Source organism: Macrobrachium nipponense, chromosome 9 (genome assembly GCF_015104395.2).
Source record: "Macrobrachium nipponense isolate FS-2020 chromosome 9, ASM1510439v2, whole genome shotgun sequence".
Classification (NCBI taxonomy): Eukaryota; Metazoa; Arthropoda; class Malacostraca; order Decapoda; family Palaemonidae; genus Macrobrachium; species Macrobrachium nipponense.
This window is the reverse complement of record NC_061110.1, coordinates 78,377,073-78,396,051: the sequence shown is the minus strand read 5'-3', so window position 1 is coordinate 78,396,051 and position 18,979 is coordinate 78,377,073. Positions and strand designations below refer to the sequence as shown.

At 39.8% G+C, this 18,979-nt stretch overlaps 1 protein-coding gene across 1 annotated transcript in view; it reads right to left on the bottom strand.

Annotated features, from left to right (window-relative positions):
• The window catches only part of LOC135218109 (BRISC and BRCA1-A complex member 1-like), a 97,124-nt gene extending 78,499 nt beyond the window's left edge, over positions 1-18,625 (bottom strand). The window contains exons 1-3 of the mRNA XM_064254255.1: positions 18,533-18,625; positions 17,131-17,283; positions 14,252-14,431 (exon numbers count right to left, since the gene is read on the bottom strand). Coding sequence (XP_064110325.1) covers positions 14,252-14,431; positions 17,131-17,283; positions 18,533-18,625 — 426 coding nt within the window. The remainder of the gene's footprint in view (positions 1-14,251; positions 14,432-17,130; positions 17,284-18,532) is intronic.
• Between the last annotated feature and the right edge of the window lie 354 nt (positions 18,626-18,979).

The following is an 18,979-nucleotide window of genomic DNA, read 5'->3' as shown; positions in this document are numbered from 1 at the left end:
CCCAACGCCAATTAGTATTTGGAAAAAACCCTTCACTGCCTAACCTAATAGGAGAAGAAAGTTCTAGTCCTGCAAGCAGAGAAAAAGGGATGGAAGAGGGTATGGTAAGGGACACACTGAATGCAATGCACAGGCCATGAAAGCATTTTATAAAAATGAGTCCTGTAATAAATAAGAATAGCGCTAAACAAAAACATCCAGAGAACATAAATTTGAAGAAGCAGTGGTAGGAGATGAGGTATTCTATAAGAGGGAAAATGAAAATGAATGGAGAGGACCTGCTCAGGTTAGTGGGAGTATCGGGAAAACAATAATAGTCAACATGGGGATTCTTTAAGAGAAGTAGCTAGGATACATGTGACAAGGATTCAACGACGATCACCAGATACAGAAGAGATATCGGCTAGAATAGATAAATCCCATGGGGTGAAAGGTAGGTCAGATGGCCCAAATGAAGGGAAAGTAGATTGGCTGGAAGGAGAGGAGATAATGGGTGAGAGAAGGAATGCAGACACAGAAGAGACTATAGAAAGAGAGGTGATAGAGGAAACAGTGGAAGATAACGGGCAAAGTGGGTCAATAGAAAGCGAGTTAATGGAAGAGATACCAAAATTCAAAAAGGGAAATAGAGTTAGGGCTATAAACAATGATACAGGACAAGTAGAAGAATGGACTATTTTAGGTCTTGCAGGAAAAAGATCAAGCCAAGCATGGGCTGATTCGTACAATATACGAGACTCACAGTCAGGTGACAAAGGGTGGGTTAACTTGAGGGATTATATGGTTCAAGAGGTATAAGAAAAAATTGCAAGATGAGAGGAGGTTTAGGTTGCTGGATTTGAAAATAGAAGCATAATGGAAGCTAAAGAAAAAGAACTTCTAAGTTGGAGAGATAACCAGGTATATGAGGAGGTAAATGATGTTGGACAAAAAGCTATATCTACAAGATGGATAGTAACTGAAAAGATAAAAGGGGGGGGGGGAAGGATATGTAAAGCAAGATTGGTAGCTAGAGGGTTTGAAGAAGAAATGGCTGAGTGGGAAAAGGATGCTCCCACATGCAATGCTGAAATTTTAAAATTCTGTCTAACCATAATAAAGGTGAAAAATTGGAATTGTTATACATTGGATGTCAAAACTGCATATTTACAAGGTGACGAGATACAAAGAGAAGTGTACTTGAAGCCACCAAGGGAAAGGGATGGTTGGAGGGGATTATGGAAAGTTGAAGAAAACAGTCTATGGGCTCAAGGATGCAGCAAAAGCATGGTATTGTAAAGTGGTGAAAGTAGTGAAGGAGCTTCAAGGTGAGAGAAGTAGACTAGAACCTAATATATTCTTTTGGAAAAAGAACAATAAATTGGAAGGCATTTTGTGTACACACGTAGATGATTTTTGCTACGGAGGAACTGAAGGATTCTTAAAGGAAACGATTGGGAGATTGAAAGGGAAATTGCAAGTAGGAGAACAAGAGAGTAAAAGGTTCAAGTATATAGAGTAGTAATAGAGCAGAAGGAGAATAGATTTTCCCTTAATCAGTGGCAGTATATAAATTCCATAAGAGAACCAGAGGCTAGAAGATATACGGGTAATAGAGTGCTAGAACAAAAAAAGAGTTAACAGAGTACGATCAGTGGTAGGACAGCTGAATTGGGTATCACTACACACGATGCCAGAAATATCATATGATATTAGCGAATTAAGTAAAGCATTTAAAGAAGGAACAACTCAGGATATGAAGAAAGAAACTTATTAAAATTGTGAGAAAACTAAGAGCATGATGGGCGAAGTTACAATAAGTGAGATGGAAGAAGAAAGTTTTATTGGGAAGCCTATGCAGACGCTTCATTTGGAAACATAGAAGATGGCCATACTCAACTGGGTTATATTATTTCTTTGACAGATGGGAAGAGGAGAAGTCCCATATGGTGGAAGTCTAGGAAATCCAGGAGAGTGGCAAAATCCACCATTGAGGCTGAAGGCCCTGAGGTGTTGGGGAAGCTGTAGAAGGATTGATATATTTCAAGCATTTTGTGGAAGAGGTAGTAGGAGGGAGAAATTTAGAAGCCTTGGTTAACACTGATAGTAAAACACTAATGACCGCCATCAAATCGAGCACTGGTGTAAGTAGCAAGAGATTAAAAATAGATATTGCTGCAATAAGGGAAACCATTGAATCCGGGGAAATAAAGGAGGTGAGATGGATAAAAGGAAAGGAGCAAGTGGCTGATGGTATTAACTAAAGCAGGAGTTTCAGGGGAATGTATTAGAAATTATGTAGAGGGTAAAGAGTTGGAGGACGAAGGAAAATTAAGAGGGGGAATCCTAATGATTAGGAGGAAACAGTCGGAGGGGAGGGAGAAAGAGATAAGTGTGATTATATATTGTATAATGTTATGGGTATAGATAAGTGTGATTATATATTGTATAATTGTTATGGGTATTTTATGCATTGTTGAAATATGGTGGGTGTCCTATATATAGACAACATGTGGTAGATTCTAGAAGGTGTCTGTTGATGTATTTAAGTTGTGTTGTGACGTCATAGGCTGTGACGTCATAGACAAGATGGCGGCGGCGTCGGCAGGATGTAAACAATAACACGGGGAGTAGAAAGCACGTGTTGGTGGTGTGTGGTTGGTAGGGGAGAGCTCTCTGTCTGGTAGGAGTTGTTTTTTGGGTCGTAAGTCTTGTGGTGCTGGTGTTTTAAGGTGATTTCTGGAGTGTACTGGAGTTGGAGAAAGCGTACAGGTGGGTAGATTATTCATTTTTATAGAGAAAGAAAGGAGTTAGGCTAGGCCAAAATTCACATGAACAATGAACAATTTTAGTAATACAGTGGGCCCCCTATTTGCGTTCTGCGGATTCGCAGACTCTTTGATTCACAGATTTCTCTCTGGATCATATTTACCCATTATTTACAATTTGCCTATTCGCAGGGTTTTCCGATGATGATACGTAATCACTAATTAGTGTATTTTGATGTTATTTTCATGACTAAATACATTTTTATGATATAAAAATTATTTACTAATTTTCAGATATTAATATTGATTAATACTGTATTAATAAGTTTAATAAGATTAAATGATATCCCATAATAAAAAATAATTCTCTCTCTTCTTCTCCTCTCTCTCTCTCTCGCTCTCTCTCTCTCCTCTCTCTCTCTCTCTCTCTCTCTCTCTCTCTCTCTCTCTCTCCACAGAGATTGAGACTCAGAGGTCTGGAAAAACTAACACCTATTAATAATAATAATCTCCTACAGAGATGTATGTTTTTTGTATAATAAATAAATGATTTTCTATTTTCAAACATTAATATTAATGTAAACAGCAATAATATCAATTCATTAAAGAATATACTATAGTGAATTAGTAAGATTTTAGCTTATAAATTTTAAAAATTATGTAAGAACGAAGGAAATCCCAGTCTTTTCTCTCTAACTCCAGGTACTAAAGCTGTCAAAGGTGTCAAGTAATGTGACAGGAGGGAAAGGAGCTGTTGTGTTGTTGCCACCAAGTGTTCATGTAATTTATCTCTCTCTCTCTCTCTCTCTCTCTCTCTCTCTCTCTCTCTTACTGAAACACAAGAATTTTTATAGTACATGTACCTATTTTTATCAATACTTTCAAATAACAATAATATTATTAATATAACTGTAATTACAAAATTCATATTATGTGATAGTATTTTATAGAAATACAATAATCTATCCATTTCACTCTTTTAAATGTCATAGTGGTAACTCTCTCGCTCTGTTTTGCTGGAAGCGATATAAGTATTTTCTGAGAGAACAGAGATAAACTCTCTCTCTCTCTCTCTCTCTCTTCTCTCTCTCTCTCTCTCTCTCTCTCACTCTCTCATCCTCATCTCTCTCTCTCATCTTTTACTGTAGATGAAAGAATTTTTATGGTACTAGTATGTAAAATGTTTATTGATATTTTCAGTTGTTAATAATAATAACAATAATAATAATAATAATAATAATAATAATAATAATAATAATAATATGAATTTTGTAATTACAGTTATATTAATAATATTATTGTTATTTGAAAGTATTGATCTTCCAGGGCGACTCACTGTCCCCACTACTCTTCGTAGTAGCCATGATTCCCATGACAAAAGTACTACAGAAGATGGATGCCGGGTACCAACTCAAGAAAAGAGGCAACAGAATCAACCATCTGATGTTCATGGACGACATCAAGCTGTATGGTAAGAGCATCAAGGAAATAGATACCCTAATCCAGACTGTAAGGATTGTATCTGGGGACATCAGGATGGAGTTTGGAATAGAAAAATGCGCCTTAGTCAACATACAAAAAGGCAAAGTAACCGAGAACTGAAGGGATAAAGCTACAGATGGAGCAACATCAAACACATAGATGAGACAGGATACAAATACCTGGGAATAATGGAAGGAGGGGATATAAAACACCAAGAGATGAAGGACACGATCAGGAAAGAATATATGCAGAGACTCAAGGCGATACTCAAGTCAAAACTCAACGCCGGAAATATGATAAAAGCCATAAACACATGGGCAGTGCCAGTAATCAGATACAGCGCAGGAATAGTGGAATGGACGAAGGCAGAACTCCGCAGCATAGATCAGAAAACCAGGAAACATATGACAATACACAAAGCACTACACCCAAGAGCAAATACGGACAGACTATACATAACACGAAAGGAAGGAGGGAGAGGACTACTAAGTATAGAGGACTGCGTAAACATCGAGAACAGAGCACTGGGGCAATATCTGAAAACCAGTGAAGACGAGTGGCTAAAGAGTGCATGGGAAGAAGGACTGATAAAAGTAGACGAAGACCCAGAAATATACAGAGACAGGAGAAAGACAGACAGAACAGAGGACTGGCACAACAAACCAATGCACGGACAATACATGAGACAGACTAAAGAACTAGCCAGCGATGACAATTGGCAATGGCTACAGAGGGGAGAGCTAAAGAAGGAAACTGAAGGAATGATAACAGCGGCACAAGATCAGGCCCTAAGAACCAGGTATGTTCAAAGAACGATAGACGGAAATAACATCTCTCCCATATGTAGGAAGTGCAATACGAAAAATGAAACCATAAACCACATAGCAAGTGAATGCCTGGCACTTGCACAGAACCAGTACAAAAAGAGGCATGATTCAGTAGCAAAAGCCCTCCACTGGAGCCTGTGCAAGAAACATCAGCTACCTTGCAGTAGCTACCTTGCAGTAATAAGTGGTACGAGCACCAACCTGAAGGAGTGATAGAAAACGATCAGGCAAAGATCCTCTGGGACTATGGTATCAGAACGGATAGGGTGATACGTGCAAACAGACCAGACGTGACGTTGATTGACAAAGTCAAGAAGAAAGTATCACTCATTGATGTCGCAATACCATGGGACACCAGAGTTGAAGAGAAAGAGAGGGAAAAAATGGATAAGTATCAAGATCTGAAAATAGAAATAAGAAGGATATGGGATATGCCAGTGGAAATCGTACCCATAATCATAGGAGCACTAGGCACGATCCCAAGATCCCTGAAAAGGAATCTACAAAAACTAGAGGCTGAAGTAGCTCCAGGACTCATGCAGAAGAGTGTCATCCTAGAAACGGCACACATAGTAAGAAAAGTGATGGACTCCTAAGGAGGCAGGATGCAACCCGGAACCCCACACTATAAATACCACCCAGTTGAATTGGAGGACTGTGAAAAAAAAAAAAAAAAATAAAAAAAAAAAAAAAATAATAATAATAATAATAAAACTGTAATTGTTAGGAAGGAGGCAGAAGTCTATTAAAAATATATGTAGGGAAATTAGCTAGGCAAATCCACTGGTAGAGTTATGGTAGATGATGGCGTAGAGTGAAGGTAGAAGTGTGGTAGGAACAGAATGCAGCCATAGCAATTAAAAAAACGAGATTACTAGCCCTCATAATCCTACCCACCCTATCTCTCCCCCCCCAACCCCCCATCGTAGATGCAGATGAAACTGATCATGAGGGGTTTGGCGGCTGGCAGATACAAACAAGCTGAAAGATGAGAAGAACCTCCCGTTTGGCCGCTGGACCGGAACCAAACATTCGTGTTTCACCTCGCCCGACACCAGAGAAGAGATGTCACGTAGTAATTCACAATCTGCGCTCATCGGTGACGCTAGATGCCATAGTGGAGAGAGTCAAGTTTCTCACTGACTCTGACCCTCTCATCTCTCACGAACTCCCATGCAGGATTAAACATAAAGTGGCTTACAGGATTACCTGCCTATTTCAACACCTCGACGTTCTTAAAGGCAAGAATTTCGGTCCTAATATATTAATTTCAAGATATAAACTAATCCAGGATCAACCACCCCCAGGGGAACTTACTGACACTCCAACCAGGGTCATTTCCACCGCAAGTGCCAGTCAACCCCCCATGGCGAGTGACTGCCCACTCCCCCTGGCTAACCCCCATCCACCCAAATGATCAGCGCATTCATCTCCCATCTTCGTGAGTAGCCATGGATACATTAAACATAATCTCTTGGAATATTTTTGGCCTCAAGCGAAACATTCCTCTCCTAAACATGTTCTGCAAAAACTTCAAAGGCATCATTGCATTGCAAGAATCGCTCCTCTGGCCACATGACCTTGCCATCTGCAATTCAATTCATGAAGACTTCAGAACCTTCTCGACTTCATCGATGCAAGTTACAGATCAAATCATAGCCGGTCGCCCGAAAGGGGGCCTTTCTTTCCTGTGGCACAAATCGTTAGACAATATGATAAAGGTGATGACCTACAGGAGTGACAGATTGCTGGGGCTTCAAATGACAGTAGGGAACTCTAAAATCCTAATTATTAATGTTTATATGCCATGGGAAAATAACAATAATTTTGATCATTACTGTATGATCCTAGGGGAGTTACACAGTATTATTCATGATTCTCCTGTTGATCATATTTGCATAATCGGGGACCTTAATTCTCACCCCACAAAACAATTTTATAATGAACTTACTCGCTTCTGTCAAAATCATGCTCTCCAAATTAGCGATGTAATGCTCCTCCCTCCCTCCTTTTATTCATATGTACATAATAGAGCGGACGCTATTACAACTTCCTGGCTGGACCACTGCATCACATCTCCACAACTTCATGATTCTATCATCACCTGCAATATTCGTTATGATCTTGCAATGGGCTACGATCACATCCCATAACAGGTGTCATTCAGTACCCCACCCCTCCCTACCGTGAACCCCCTAACTGTTTGCCCACCAGCAGTAAACTGGGATTTTAAAAACCAACAGAAAACCAGATACTTTAGGGCGACCACGGAAACCTGGTTGCGGTCAATAGTTCAACCAGCAGACGCCTTACTTTGTACTAACACAAATTGTAGAAATGACCACCACAGGAGGGATCTGAATGAATTCTATTCTAACATAATCTCCACTATGCTTGCTTCGGGCAGGACTGCCTACAGATTTTGTCAAGGTAATTCTTGTAATATACCTGGATGGAATGACTTGGTTAAAGATCTGTATACATACTCACGAGAAATGTTTTTACTGTGGAGGCAAAATGGTAGCCCCAGGGAAGGGCACACTGCATTACTAATGAGACAGGCGAGAGCGCAGTTCAAACTTGCTCTTAAGCATTGCAGGTTAAATGAAAAACAAATAAGAGCCGATGTACTGTAATGTCTAGAAACTTAGAATCTGGTGATTATCCTCGTCTTTGGAAAGATATCCAGTCCTTAAATCCCAAAACTAAAAAGCTATCACAGAGAGTAGGGGAAGCAGTCGGAGACGAAGCTATCGCAAGTATGTGGGGCGATCACTTCAACAATATCCTGAATTGCATGAATGATCAAGATTCCCGAAGGGATGTAGATAACCTCCTTACTGACAACATTCAATTTCATTTTGCAGACCGTATTACGCCAGGTAACATCAGCGATGCCATAAACAGCCTACCTAATAATAAATCGCCTGGCTGTGATGGTTTTCCTGCAGAGGCCTTCAAATTCTGCCATCCGATAATTTACATTTTGCTAGCTGCCCTATTCAATGCGTGCATAATTCACCAGTTTCTTCCAGACTCCCTACTCTTAATTCACTTGATACCATCAATCAAAAACAAGCTAAAGGATGCAGCTGACCCTGGCAACTACCGGCCGATCGCAATCACAACGATCGCATCGAAGATAATTGAGTCTATTCTTCTAGTGAGACTTCTCCCCTTTCTACACACCACTGACAACCAGTTCGGGTTTAAAGCAAACCACTCAACCGACACCTGCATCTACATACTGAAAGAATTGCTGAACTACTACCTATTATCAGCCTCTCCTGTTTTCCTTTGTTTTGTAGATGTGAGAAAAGCATTTGACAGAGTAAACTACCTGAAGCTCTTCCTGAAGCTGCATAAAAGGGGCACACCCCTGTATCTAACTGGCATTTTACATTGCTGGTTCTCCACACAGCAATTCTGTGTCAAATGGGGTAACGTATTATCTTACACCTTCGGCTCCCTAAACGGGCTTCGGCGAGGGGCATTCTCTCTCCATACCTGATTAATACGTACACAGATGCCTTGAATATCAAACTGAACTCACTCCCAATCGGATGCACCGTCAATGAAACAACCTCTGTTACGCCGACGATATGGTTCTGATTTCCCCAAGGTCTCCAACGACTCATCGACACTTGCCACCAATATGCAGAGGAATTTGATATAATTTACAACGAAACCAAGACCCAGTGCATGTCGCTGCTCCCGAGATCGCTTGAGCATATTGCAGAACCTCAAATTTTCCTCAGAAACCATCGGCTGGAATTTGTGCACGAATTTCTGTATTTGGGTCACATTATCACCGACGACCTAAAAGATACGGCAGACATTGAACAGAGGTGTCGTAAACTATGTGCAGCTGGCAACATGATTGCAAGGAGGTTTGCCTTCTGTCACTGAGACGTGAAACTGCTGCTCTTCCGCTCGTACTGCTACAGTATCTATGGGTGTTCCCTCTGGACGAACTATACCCGAGAGACCATAAGATGCATCACTGTTGTGCACAATGACATTCTGAGACGCCTAACAAACACTCCCCGCTACCACTCTGCCACACAGATGTTCATAGAAAACCACCTGGACAATTTAAAAATCATTGTTAGGCGAACAATGTCCAGTCTGGTAACCCGAGTGAGAAACAGCAGCAACTCGCTCATACAAAGCATCCTAAGGAGTGAAGCAAGAAGAAAATCTAAACTGTGGGAAAGATGGGAAAATGAGGCCTTTGTCCCCCAAAGGACTTAATCTCTGTATTGGCAAGATGTCATCTGCAGTTTTTGTCATTATTACATTTATTGCTGATATTTTAATTTTTCATTATTACTGTGATTACTATCAAGTTAAAGTTTTTTCTTTACATTCAATTTATATATTTAGCCCTCTGGACCTCACTACTGTAACCACCTAATGTCTCTAGTTGAAATTTAAGTTATATAATATGTGCACTAACTGTTATTACTCTCAATGCATTTTTTTTTTCTCACCAATATTATTACTGTTATAACTAGTATTATGATTACTAGCTTTTATGCTACCTCAGCTATTTTGTGGATAAGTGCCAATTATTCATTTTCTTTTTCTTTTTTATCATGTTGTCTCATGTATCTAGATTGTGTATGTTACTGTCTGTATTTTGTATATTCCATGTATATGGCCCTGAGCTGAAATAAAGCATATATTATTATTTTTTTTATTTTTTTGCTCTATCACAGTCCTCCAATTCGACTGGGTGGTTTTTATAGTGTGGGGTTCCGGGTTGCATCCTGCCTCCTTAGGAGTCCATCACTTTTCTTACTAAGTGTGCCGTTTGTAGGATCACACTTCTGCATGAGTCCTGGAGCTACTTCAGCGTCTAGTTTTTCTAGATTCCTTTTCAGGGATCTTGGGATCATGCCTAGTGCTCCTATGATTATGGGTACGATTTCCACTGGCATATCCCATATCCTTCTTATTTCTATTTTCAGATCTTGATACTTATCCATTTTTTCCCTCTCTTTCTCTTCAACTCTGGTGTCCCATGGTATTGCGACATCAATGAGTCATACTTTCTTCTTGACTTTGTCAATCAACGTCACATCTGGTCTGTTTGCACGTATCACCCTATCCGTTCTGATACCATAGTCCCAGAGGATCTTTGCCTGATTGTTTTCTATCACTCCCTCAGGTTGGTGCTCGTACCACTTATTACTGCAAGGTAGCTGATGTTTCTTGCACAGGCTCCAGTGGAGGGCTTCTGCCACTGAATCACGCCTCTTTTTGTACTGGTTCTGTGCAAGTGCCGGGCATTCGCTTGCTATGTGGTTTATGGTTTCATTTTTCGTATTGCACTTCCTACATATGGGAGAGATGTTATTTCCGTCTATCGTTCTTTCAACATATCTGGTTCTTAGGGCCTGATCTTGTGCCGCTGTTATCATTCCTTCAGTTTCCTTCTTGAGCTCTCTTGTAGCCATTGCCACGTCTCATCGCTGGCTAGTTCTTTAGTCTGTCTTATGTATTGTCCGTGCATTGGTTTGTTGTGCCAGTCCTCTGTTCTGTCTGTCATTCTCCTGTCTCTGTATATTTCTGGGTCTTCGTCTACTTTTATTAGTCCTTCTTCCCATGCACTCTTTAGCCACTCGTCTTCACTGGTTTTCAGATATTGCCCCAGTGCTCTGTTCTCGATGTTGACGCAGTCCTCTGTACTTAGTAGTCCTCTCCCTCCTTCCTTTCGTGTTATGTATAGTCTGTCCGTATTTGCTCTTGGGTGTAGTGCTTTGTGTATTGTCATATGTTTCCTGGTTTTCTGATCTATGCTGCGGAGTTCTGCCTTCGTCCATTCCACTATTCCTGCGCTGTATCTGATTACTGGCACTGCCCATGTGTTTATGGCTTTTTATCATATTTCCGGCGTTGAGTTTTGACTTGAGTATCGCCTTGAGTCTCTGCATATATTCTTTCCTGATCGTGTCCTTCATCTCTTCGTTTTTTATATCCCCTCCTTCCATTATTCCCAGGTATTATTATTATTATTATTATTATTATTATTGTTATTGTTTAAAAAATATCCACAATTATACATAAAAATATATTTCCATGTAAAAATATAAAACAAAGACTTTCGAACACTTGAACGGTGTTCCTCATCAGTGTGACGTTAAAATGTGTGACATTCTAACGTCACACTGATGAGGAACACCGTTCAAGTGTTCGAAAGTCTTTGTTTTATATTTTTACATGGAAATATATTTTTATATATAATTGTGGATATTTTTTAAACAATTTGTTTTCACGGAATTGTGAATTTCTTAAAAAAATTATTGTTATTATTATTATTATTATATCTGACATAACTGTTTTTGTTTGTAACACTAGGAAGCCTGTTGCTGCAAACAGTGTATTAATTTCTAGTATTAAGTTTAATACTACTTAATTCCCAATGACTTTTGAATCAGTTACAACTAAAATGTGGAATAATATGACTAGTGCACCTGTGGAGTCTTCTATCTCCAAATGGTTAAGCAAGGAGCAAATTCATTCCTAAATTAAGGTATATCAGTTTCATTTTCAATTTCCTATTTAGTTATTTATCATCTTTCACTTCAACTTGTCTTTGGGGCCCTCTTGGGTTTATCGTCTATTGATTCTGTTCATAAAAGTTTTCAACTGATGATTTAAAGACTCAAACAAAGAAAAAACAAGACTAGAAAATCACTAACCACCATATTGAATTATTATTATTCAGTAGATGAAACCGATTCACATGGAACAAGCCCACAGTGGCCATTGACTTGAAATTCAAACTTCCAAAGAATCTGACATTTTTATAATAATATAAGGTTTCACATATACTTACCAAACAATTACAAAACTGTAAGATTTCTTACCTGGCAGTCAAAAATTCAAATTATTTGGTGGTGGCAGCGCTGCCATCATGAGTGTACGAGATAAGAGACATGTCCCACTTTCAGGAATACCCGGTACTGCCGAGCTAACTGTCTTCAACTCATTTTCTAAACCAATAACCAATTTAAGGCTAAAAACAATAAGCGGTCCCTTATCACCTACACTAACGATGGCAGCGCCACCACCACCAAATAATTTGAATCTTCAACTGCCAGGTAAGAAAAAGAGATGTGACGTTGTCCGCACCACATTCTAATTATTATTATTATTATAAAAATAGTTTAACCAGACCACTGAGCTGACTTTTAGCTCTCATAGGGCTGGCCCGAAAGATTAGATAAAAGGCTAGGTCTAGGCCAAAGGCCAGGAACCGGGACCAAATAGGTCATGAAGTATAATAAACAATAAATTAAAAAACTGCACAGGGGCACAGACTTTCATACTAGAACTCAAACAGGCAATAAATACATTTACTCACGTTTCCATACATACTTATTAAAAAGGTGTATTAAAATTAATAACAGGTCAATAAAATCTTTAAAATTTTATCTAAAATTCATTAATTGCTCTGAGGTTTTTGTATCGTTATTATATTTCATTAATTAAATCAGAGTCTTTAGAAATGTTTAAAACCGAAAGTAGAACTTCTTCTACATCTAACAACAGCCTCTGCTGCTCTTCGAGGAAAACTTTTTGCTTTGACAAGGCTCCTGACAGTCTGAATCCTCTCAGGGCCTGAATGGACAACCCTTGATGGTACCTGTCAAAGTGGGGTTGTTTGAGAAGACGTCAACCTTGTGGCAGAACCCTGGGGAAATCCATCAGGAGCTTGAGGAGGTCCGGGAACCATTCTTTCCTGGGCCAATCTCCCTTCGGCCTCCAGCACGTCTTCTCCCAGGTGCAGAAGAGCGAGACAGGGACCTTTGTCTAGGAGAATTGAGAGATAGACAGCCACCTCCTCAGACACAACACTGACACTTGGCACAGCAATAATCTTATAACTAGCATTTGATTTTTCAACAAATGTATGAAAAGACAAACCAAATCCATAACAGATTTGGCCAAAATCTCAAATTTCTTGGTGTTAGAATTAGAAGCATGGGATACCTGGACTCGAGTTAGTGGCAATGAAGTAGGAGGGCTATCGATAGGAGAGATGTTGGATAACAGAGGGGAAGAAAAAGTAGACTTCATCACCTCTAAAGGCAAAGGAGTTGCTTCAATACTAGTCTTACTCTCAGCCCAAAGAGCCACCTTCCTCTTGCTATCTTTTTCCATCTTCTCTGGATGAAACTTCCAACCTTTGCTACATACCTAGCCCCTACACTTCATGCACTTAGTGCGGATCATAACAAAGCTTAGCCATTCTAGTTTTGCAGCGAAGCTGATGATGAACTAGTGTCCAACATACTGAAGCTAGATTCTATTTAGCTAATTGAAAACTAAAAAGCAGCTAACAGAGAAAAACAACCACCAAATTGTACTTCACTAAATATGACGAAAAAACTGCAAAGGCGATGAAAAGTCAATGGCAAGAACCACCGTTGTTACTCCGTGGCCGACAGAAAACGAACTGACGACAGCTAACTCAGCAGTACCAGGTACGTATTCCTGCAAGTGGGAGGGTCCCTTATCACCTACACTAATGAAGGCAGTGCTGCCGCCACCAAATAATTTGAATTTTCAACTGCCAGGTAAGAAAGCTTACAGCTTTGTAATTGTTTGGTAAGTCACTTATATGAAATCTTGAAGTACTAATCTTAAAACATATCTACCCGCTCCAAGATTGCAAAGTTTTTAAATGAAAGCAGCACTAAAATTTATTTGAATTACTCTGCACTCAAAACCCTTATCAAGGTTCCCTTGCAATGCATGAACAATGGAAAAAAAAAATTCTGACAAGAACCAAAATAGTACTAAGACACACCTGGTGGAGAACAGGTGAACTAGACACTCAACTTGGTCAGCCAAGTGATCTTTTTATTTTGAAAGCCAACTGCACCTGCAGGTGCAAAGAGACATAGCTATCTTTAATAGTGGGCAAGATTTACCCCAAAATAATGAAATTTGAAAGAGCATTTAAAATACATCATGGATATGTATATATAAACTGTCAAGAAGGAAATTAGCCAATCTTTTTCTTTTACTCTTCTCATAATTGTTCACAGTAGTTCAATATCATAGCATAAATAGAAGCATTTGTAATTTGGATAAATTTATTCTTAAAACAACAAAATACACTTGAGAGCAGTTACATTATTATGGTGTAATTTTTAGGTACAATAATACTGAGGATCTTACCCATATAGGAGACTCATGAAGTGCCACAAGGGCAAATTTGTGCTGTGCATCAATGGAGTGCTTATTCAAAAGGAAAAGTGTCAAGGCACGTTTCACCATGTACATTGAAGGATGTTTGGTTCCATCTGCAAGCCTATAAGGAGAGTTGCCTTCTTCTTTGCATACGTCTACCACCAAAATCTAGAAATAATAAAAAAAAAAAAACATTACACAAAGGAACTTGGTTTTGGATAGATTATGATGGCATTCTCCCATTAAAGTGGTACCACACCTTGATCTGTGGCCTTACAGACTACCAAAATACACACATATGCACTATCTTATCTTAATATTTCTCAATATTATTCGCACACTGATTCAACTATTGTCTTACTGTTCAGTGTGTATCAAGGATAGAAAACCATCCTCAACTTTTAAGGAATTGGCAAATGCAATCCATACAAATAATTTTACTGACATGAATGAGCTGTCCCCCTAAGAAAAGTCAGGTTAGAAGATAGATGAACAAGGTCCCATTTAATCAGGACATACTCTACAGACCTTCTCACCTGTATACTATTCAATATGGAATTTCACTCTAGCATTGATACCTCTCTGTAACCAATTTAGCTAACACTTGACTGAATCTATCCTGTATTTTGGTAGGAAGTGATCATAAAAAACTCAAAAAGGACAACCAAACTACTATGATTTAAACTTGATTCAAGCAAACTAACCAGTGTAAGAGGGGGTTATCTGTCTTGTTAAGAAAGATTAGACATTTAGATATGGATATCAAGGCATTGTGTGGGGTGTTGGGTAGTGGCCTGGATTGGATCATGTAAGGTGAGAAAAACACAATGATAATGAAGAAAAGACAGGTAGGAGACAGGTAGGAAAGGGATTTGCTTACTACCTGACCAGTATCTAACACAAGTACATCCCCAAGGTAACATAAGCAGGTCAGGAAACTCAAACTAGCTGATTGTCAGACTTGGTTAATCATTAAAGTTTTTTCACACACACTGAATTATAGAAATACCCTTTTTGTAGTCTAACTTTAGTTACAGTAACACTGTCTTAAATTTGAAAAGCCACCACACCACTTAATTATAGGAGCTCTATGGCTATACCGCCACACTCTACAGGTTAAGATGAGCACCTACCAGAAGCAGTATCTACTTAGACCAGAGGGAGGCTATCATCATCAGCTATAAAAGGCTGGTATAGAGCAATGTTGAACTCTGTTTTTCAACACAGAGGTTTAGAAGACAGAGGTCGGTAGCCTACAGCCTAGACGTAGTTCTTAAGTGGCTTTCAGGACCACCGTTTGAACCCCTGCATTTGGCTTCCTTAAGGAACTTAACCAGGAAGACCTTGTTTTTAATGGCTCTTGCTACAGCTAAGAAAGTCAGTGACATCCATGCCTTATATAAGAAGGTGCGGTGTTCACAAGGGAACGCAGTTTGTTCTCTTAAGCTCAGGTTTTTAGCAAAGAACAAGTTACCCTCAAAACCCAGGCCAAGATATTTTACAGTAAAGTCTTTCTGACCAAGTAGGCAAATAAGATGATGAGAGATCCTTATGTCCTTAGGTATCATCTCAATCTATGGTGCTCAGTCAAGAACCCTTCCAGACCTCTATCTATAAATGCTATCTCATGTTTTATTAGAGACCTCATTAAACGGGCACATTTGCAAGTGGGAGAAAATCTCCACCCTAACTTGAAAGTCAAGACTCATGATGTCAGAGCAGTGGCTACCTCTATAGCTTTTAAAATGACAAATTTTTTAATCAATTTGTACTTTTCATAGCTAACAAACCTTCGGTCTTAACAATACGATAAATCTTGTTCATATGCGAACAAAACTTTGGTCTTAACAATAGGATAATTTCTAGCGCCTAGCTGGATCCGGTTAAATTGCAGATGAAAGCAAGGAATCTTGTGAGATCTAGGAACGTGTGCATATATCAGGTAAAGAGTGGTCAAGGACCACACACCCATGCCACAGTGTCAATCTTTCTTAAAACTGCCTGGACAAGAGTTCTGATTGACCTCTCTCGGGCTTTACCCGGTTCATTGCCCATTTTCGCTTGTGTTTGAGTGTGTGTGTGTGTGCTGTTATTATGGCTTCCTCTGCTCCTTCTCGGCCTCGTCAACGTGTGTACCCAAGAACTCCAGGTTTTCTGTGTTCTCGTTTTTTGGCTTCATCTGCGACAGATCCCCACGTCACTTGTAGTAGGTGCCGTTCTTCTAGCACTAGTTGGAAACCAGTAAAAACAACCAAAGATTGTAAAAACAAGAAATCTGTGGTAACTGGCAATTCCTGCATATACGTGGTGGACGTCTGGTCTTCGACCAAGCTCGGACTCACCGCCTTGGAGAGCAGAGTTTAGTTTCTCTCTCCTTCTCCAAGCTGGTTTTTTTTATTGTAGCCTGCGCTTTATTTCTTTTTATTCAACCTAGAAGTCCATAGACACCTTTATGAATTTTATGATATATATTCTGATAAGATCCATGAATCCCCACCCCCTATCAATGTGGGATTCAGTTATATAATTACTGGGTAAGTACACTAATAAAAATCATATTTTTATAATAAAATAAAATTTTATTAGTACTTACCCACTAATAATAGAGCCCACTCTCCTCCTGTACATGGCCACTATCTATTTTATGGAACGCAAAACAAAATTGAGGTATTCTCTTGCAATTGTTCCTCTTCCCAGCGGGTAGTGGGAGGAGCCTGGTCACCTACCAGACACAGGAAAAAGAAGTTTTTAACAACAAATTCTCTGGAATTCAAGCTACTGTCAAGTAGAAACTACAGCTATACAATTACTGGGTAAGTATTAATAAAAATATTTTCATAAAAAAATGATGTTTTATTCATACTTACCAAGAAACTATTCAGCTGTATGATTCCTATGCATGGCAGGTAACTAGTTAACCCCCACTTCTGGTAAACAGGTATGACGTCATCACACCTCTTCGAATGGATTTTGGCCGCCAGCTCTACCTGTGGGTAGGAGGGAGGGCTCAAATCAAATAACTGCTTGGTAAGTAAGAATAAAGCATTTTATTATAAAAATGATATTGTTATGATACAACCTAAAGTCATACATTACCTTGTAAGTGAGCTGGTGCAGGAGAGTACTGCCTCTGGTTGGCGCTCTGCTTACTTAGCAGAGAGAGCGGTAGCTAGACCGTGTGTGTCCTCTACAAAAAAGGAGTTCCTTGAAGTCGTGGCCTTACCGATGACTTAGCAAGGAAACAACAAAATACAAATGCCCTTGCCCTGGGCAAGAACCAGATACACAAACAAAATATATAGTCACCTACACCAAAAAACCTTAAAAACCATAACCAATACCCTTAGTGCCCAGTCAACTGGAGGGTACACCAGGTACTAAGTACCTCTAGACTTCCCAAAGACTCAACAACCTTCAAACTACGAGGCAAAAATCTAGAGGGACTGACAACTCCCTCCATGTTGTTTTCCTTAACACCATGCCAGCAACATATAAAGTACCAAGAGTACTACAGTTCTCAAAACCTGTCTCTATCTCTTTCAAGTAGTGACTTGCGAACACTGACTTAGACCTCCAGAACGTTGATTGTAGAATCGCCGATAATGTCAGGTTAGGTTATTGTGGAATGCTAGCGAGTTAGCAACAGCTCTCAATTCATGCACTTTAACCTTCAACAGCGTGAGAGACTCATCCTTAACTTCAGAGTGCGCCTCGGTGATAAACGACCTGAGAAGAAGGACATGGCATTCTTTGACATGGGATGAGAAGGATTCTTCACCGAACACAAACATTGCGAAGGGCCTCTCAATTTCTCTGTTCTTTGTAGATAACAATTTAATGCCCTCACTGGACATAGAAGTCTCTCTTCTTCTGGTCCGAGAATATCTGTAATATTCTTAATGACGAACGAGCAAGGCCAAGGATCCGACAGAAACTCATTCTTTGCCAGAAAGTTAAGGGCCCAGAAACAAACTGCATTCCCTTGCATGAAACCTACTCTTTTGTCTGCAGTGTGAATTTCACTGACACATTTCGCTGAAGCCTGAGCGAAAAGAAAGAGAGTCTTCTTTGTTAACTTCTTCAGGGAAGACGAACGAATTGGTTCAAAAGGAGGTACGGAAATACATTTCAGGCCTACTTTGAGGTTCCAAGCCACTGAGTCCCTTGGAGCTTTCAATGTCTCAATAGGATCTGGAACAGGGGAGCAGAACAGCTAAAGACTGTTGTTTTTGGATGTTGCAAACAAGTCAATGGACAGTCTTCCCCAACCTTCCATAGATCCAGGCAAACTTTCATGTCTAAAATCCACTCTGGTGACAGAACTTCCCTCCCTCTGCTGAGTTCATCTGCCAGAACGTTCATCTTTCCCTGCACAAAACAAGGAATGAGACGGATCCAATGTTCTTCTGCCCAGAGCAGAAGTTCTTGTGCATTCAAGAAAAATGTGAACGAGCAAGTACCACCCAGCTTCCAAATGTAAGAAAGGGCTGTGGAGTTGTTGGCATGAACAGCCACAACCCGACCTTTTACTAGATGAACGAATTCCTGAAGGCCCAGGAAGACGGCAAAGAGTTCTCCGACATTGATGTGAAGGGCTTTCTGAGACTGTCCAAACTCCCAAAACCTTGCAATCCATAAGAAGAGCTCCCCAACCTGCGTCCATTGTGCCTGAATAGAACTGTAGGCAGGAGTTCACTGTGAGGAGAGACACGTCTC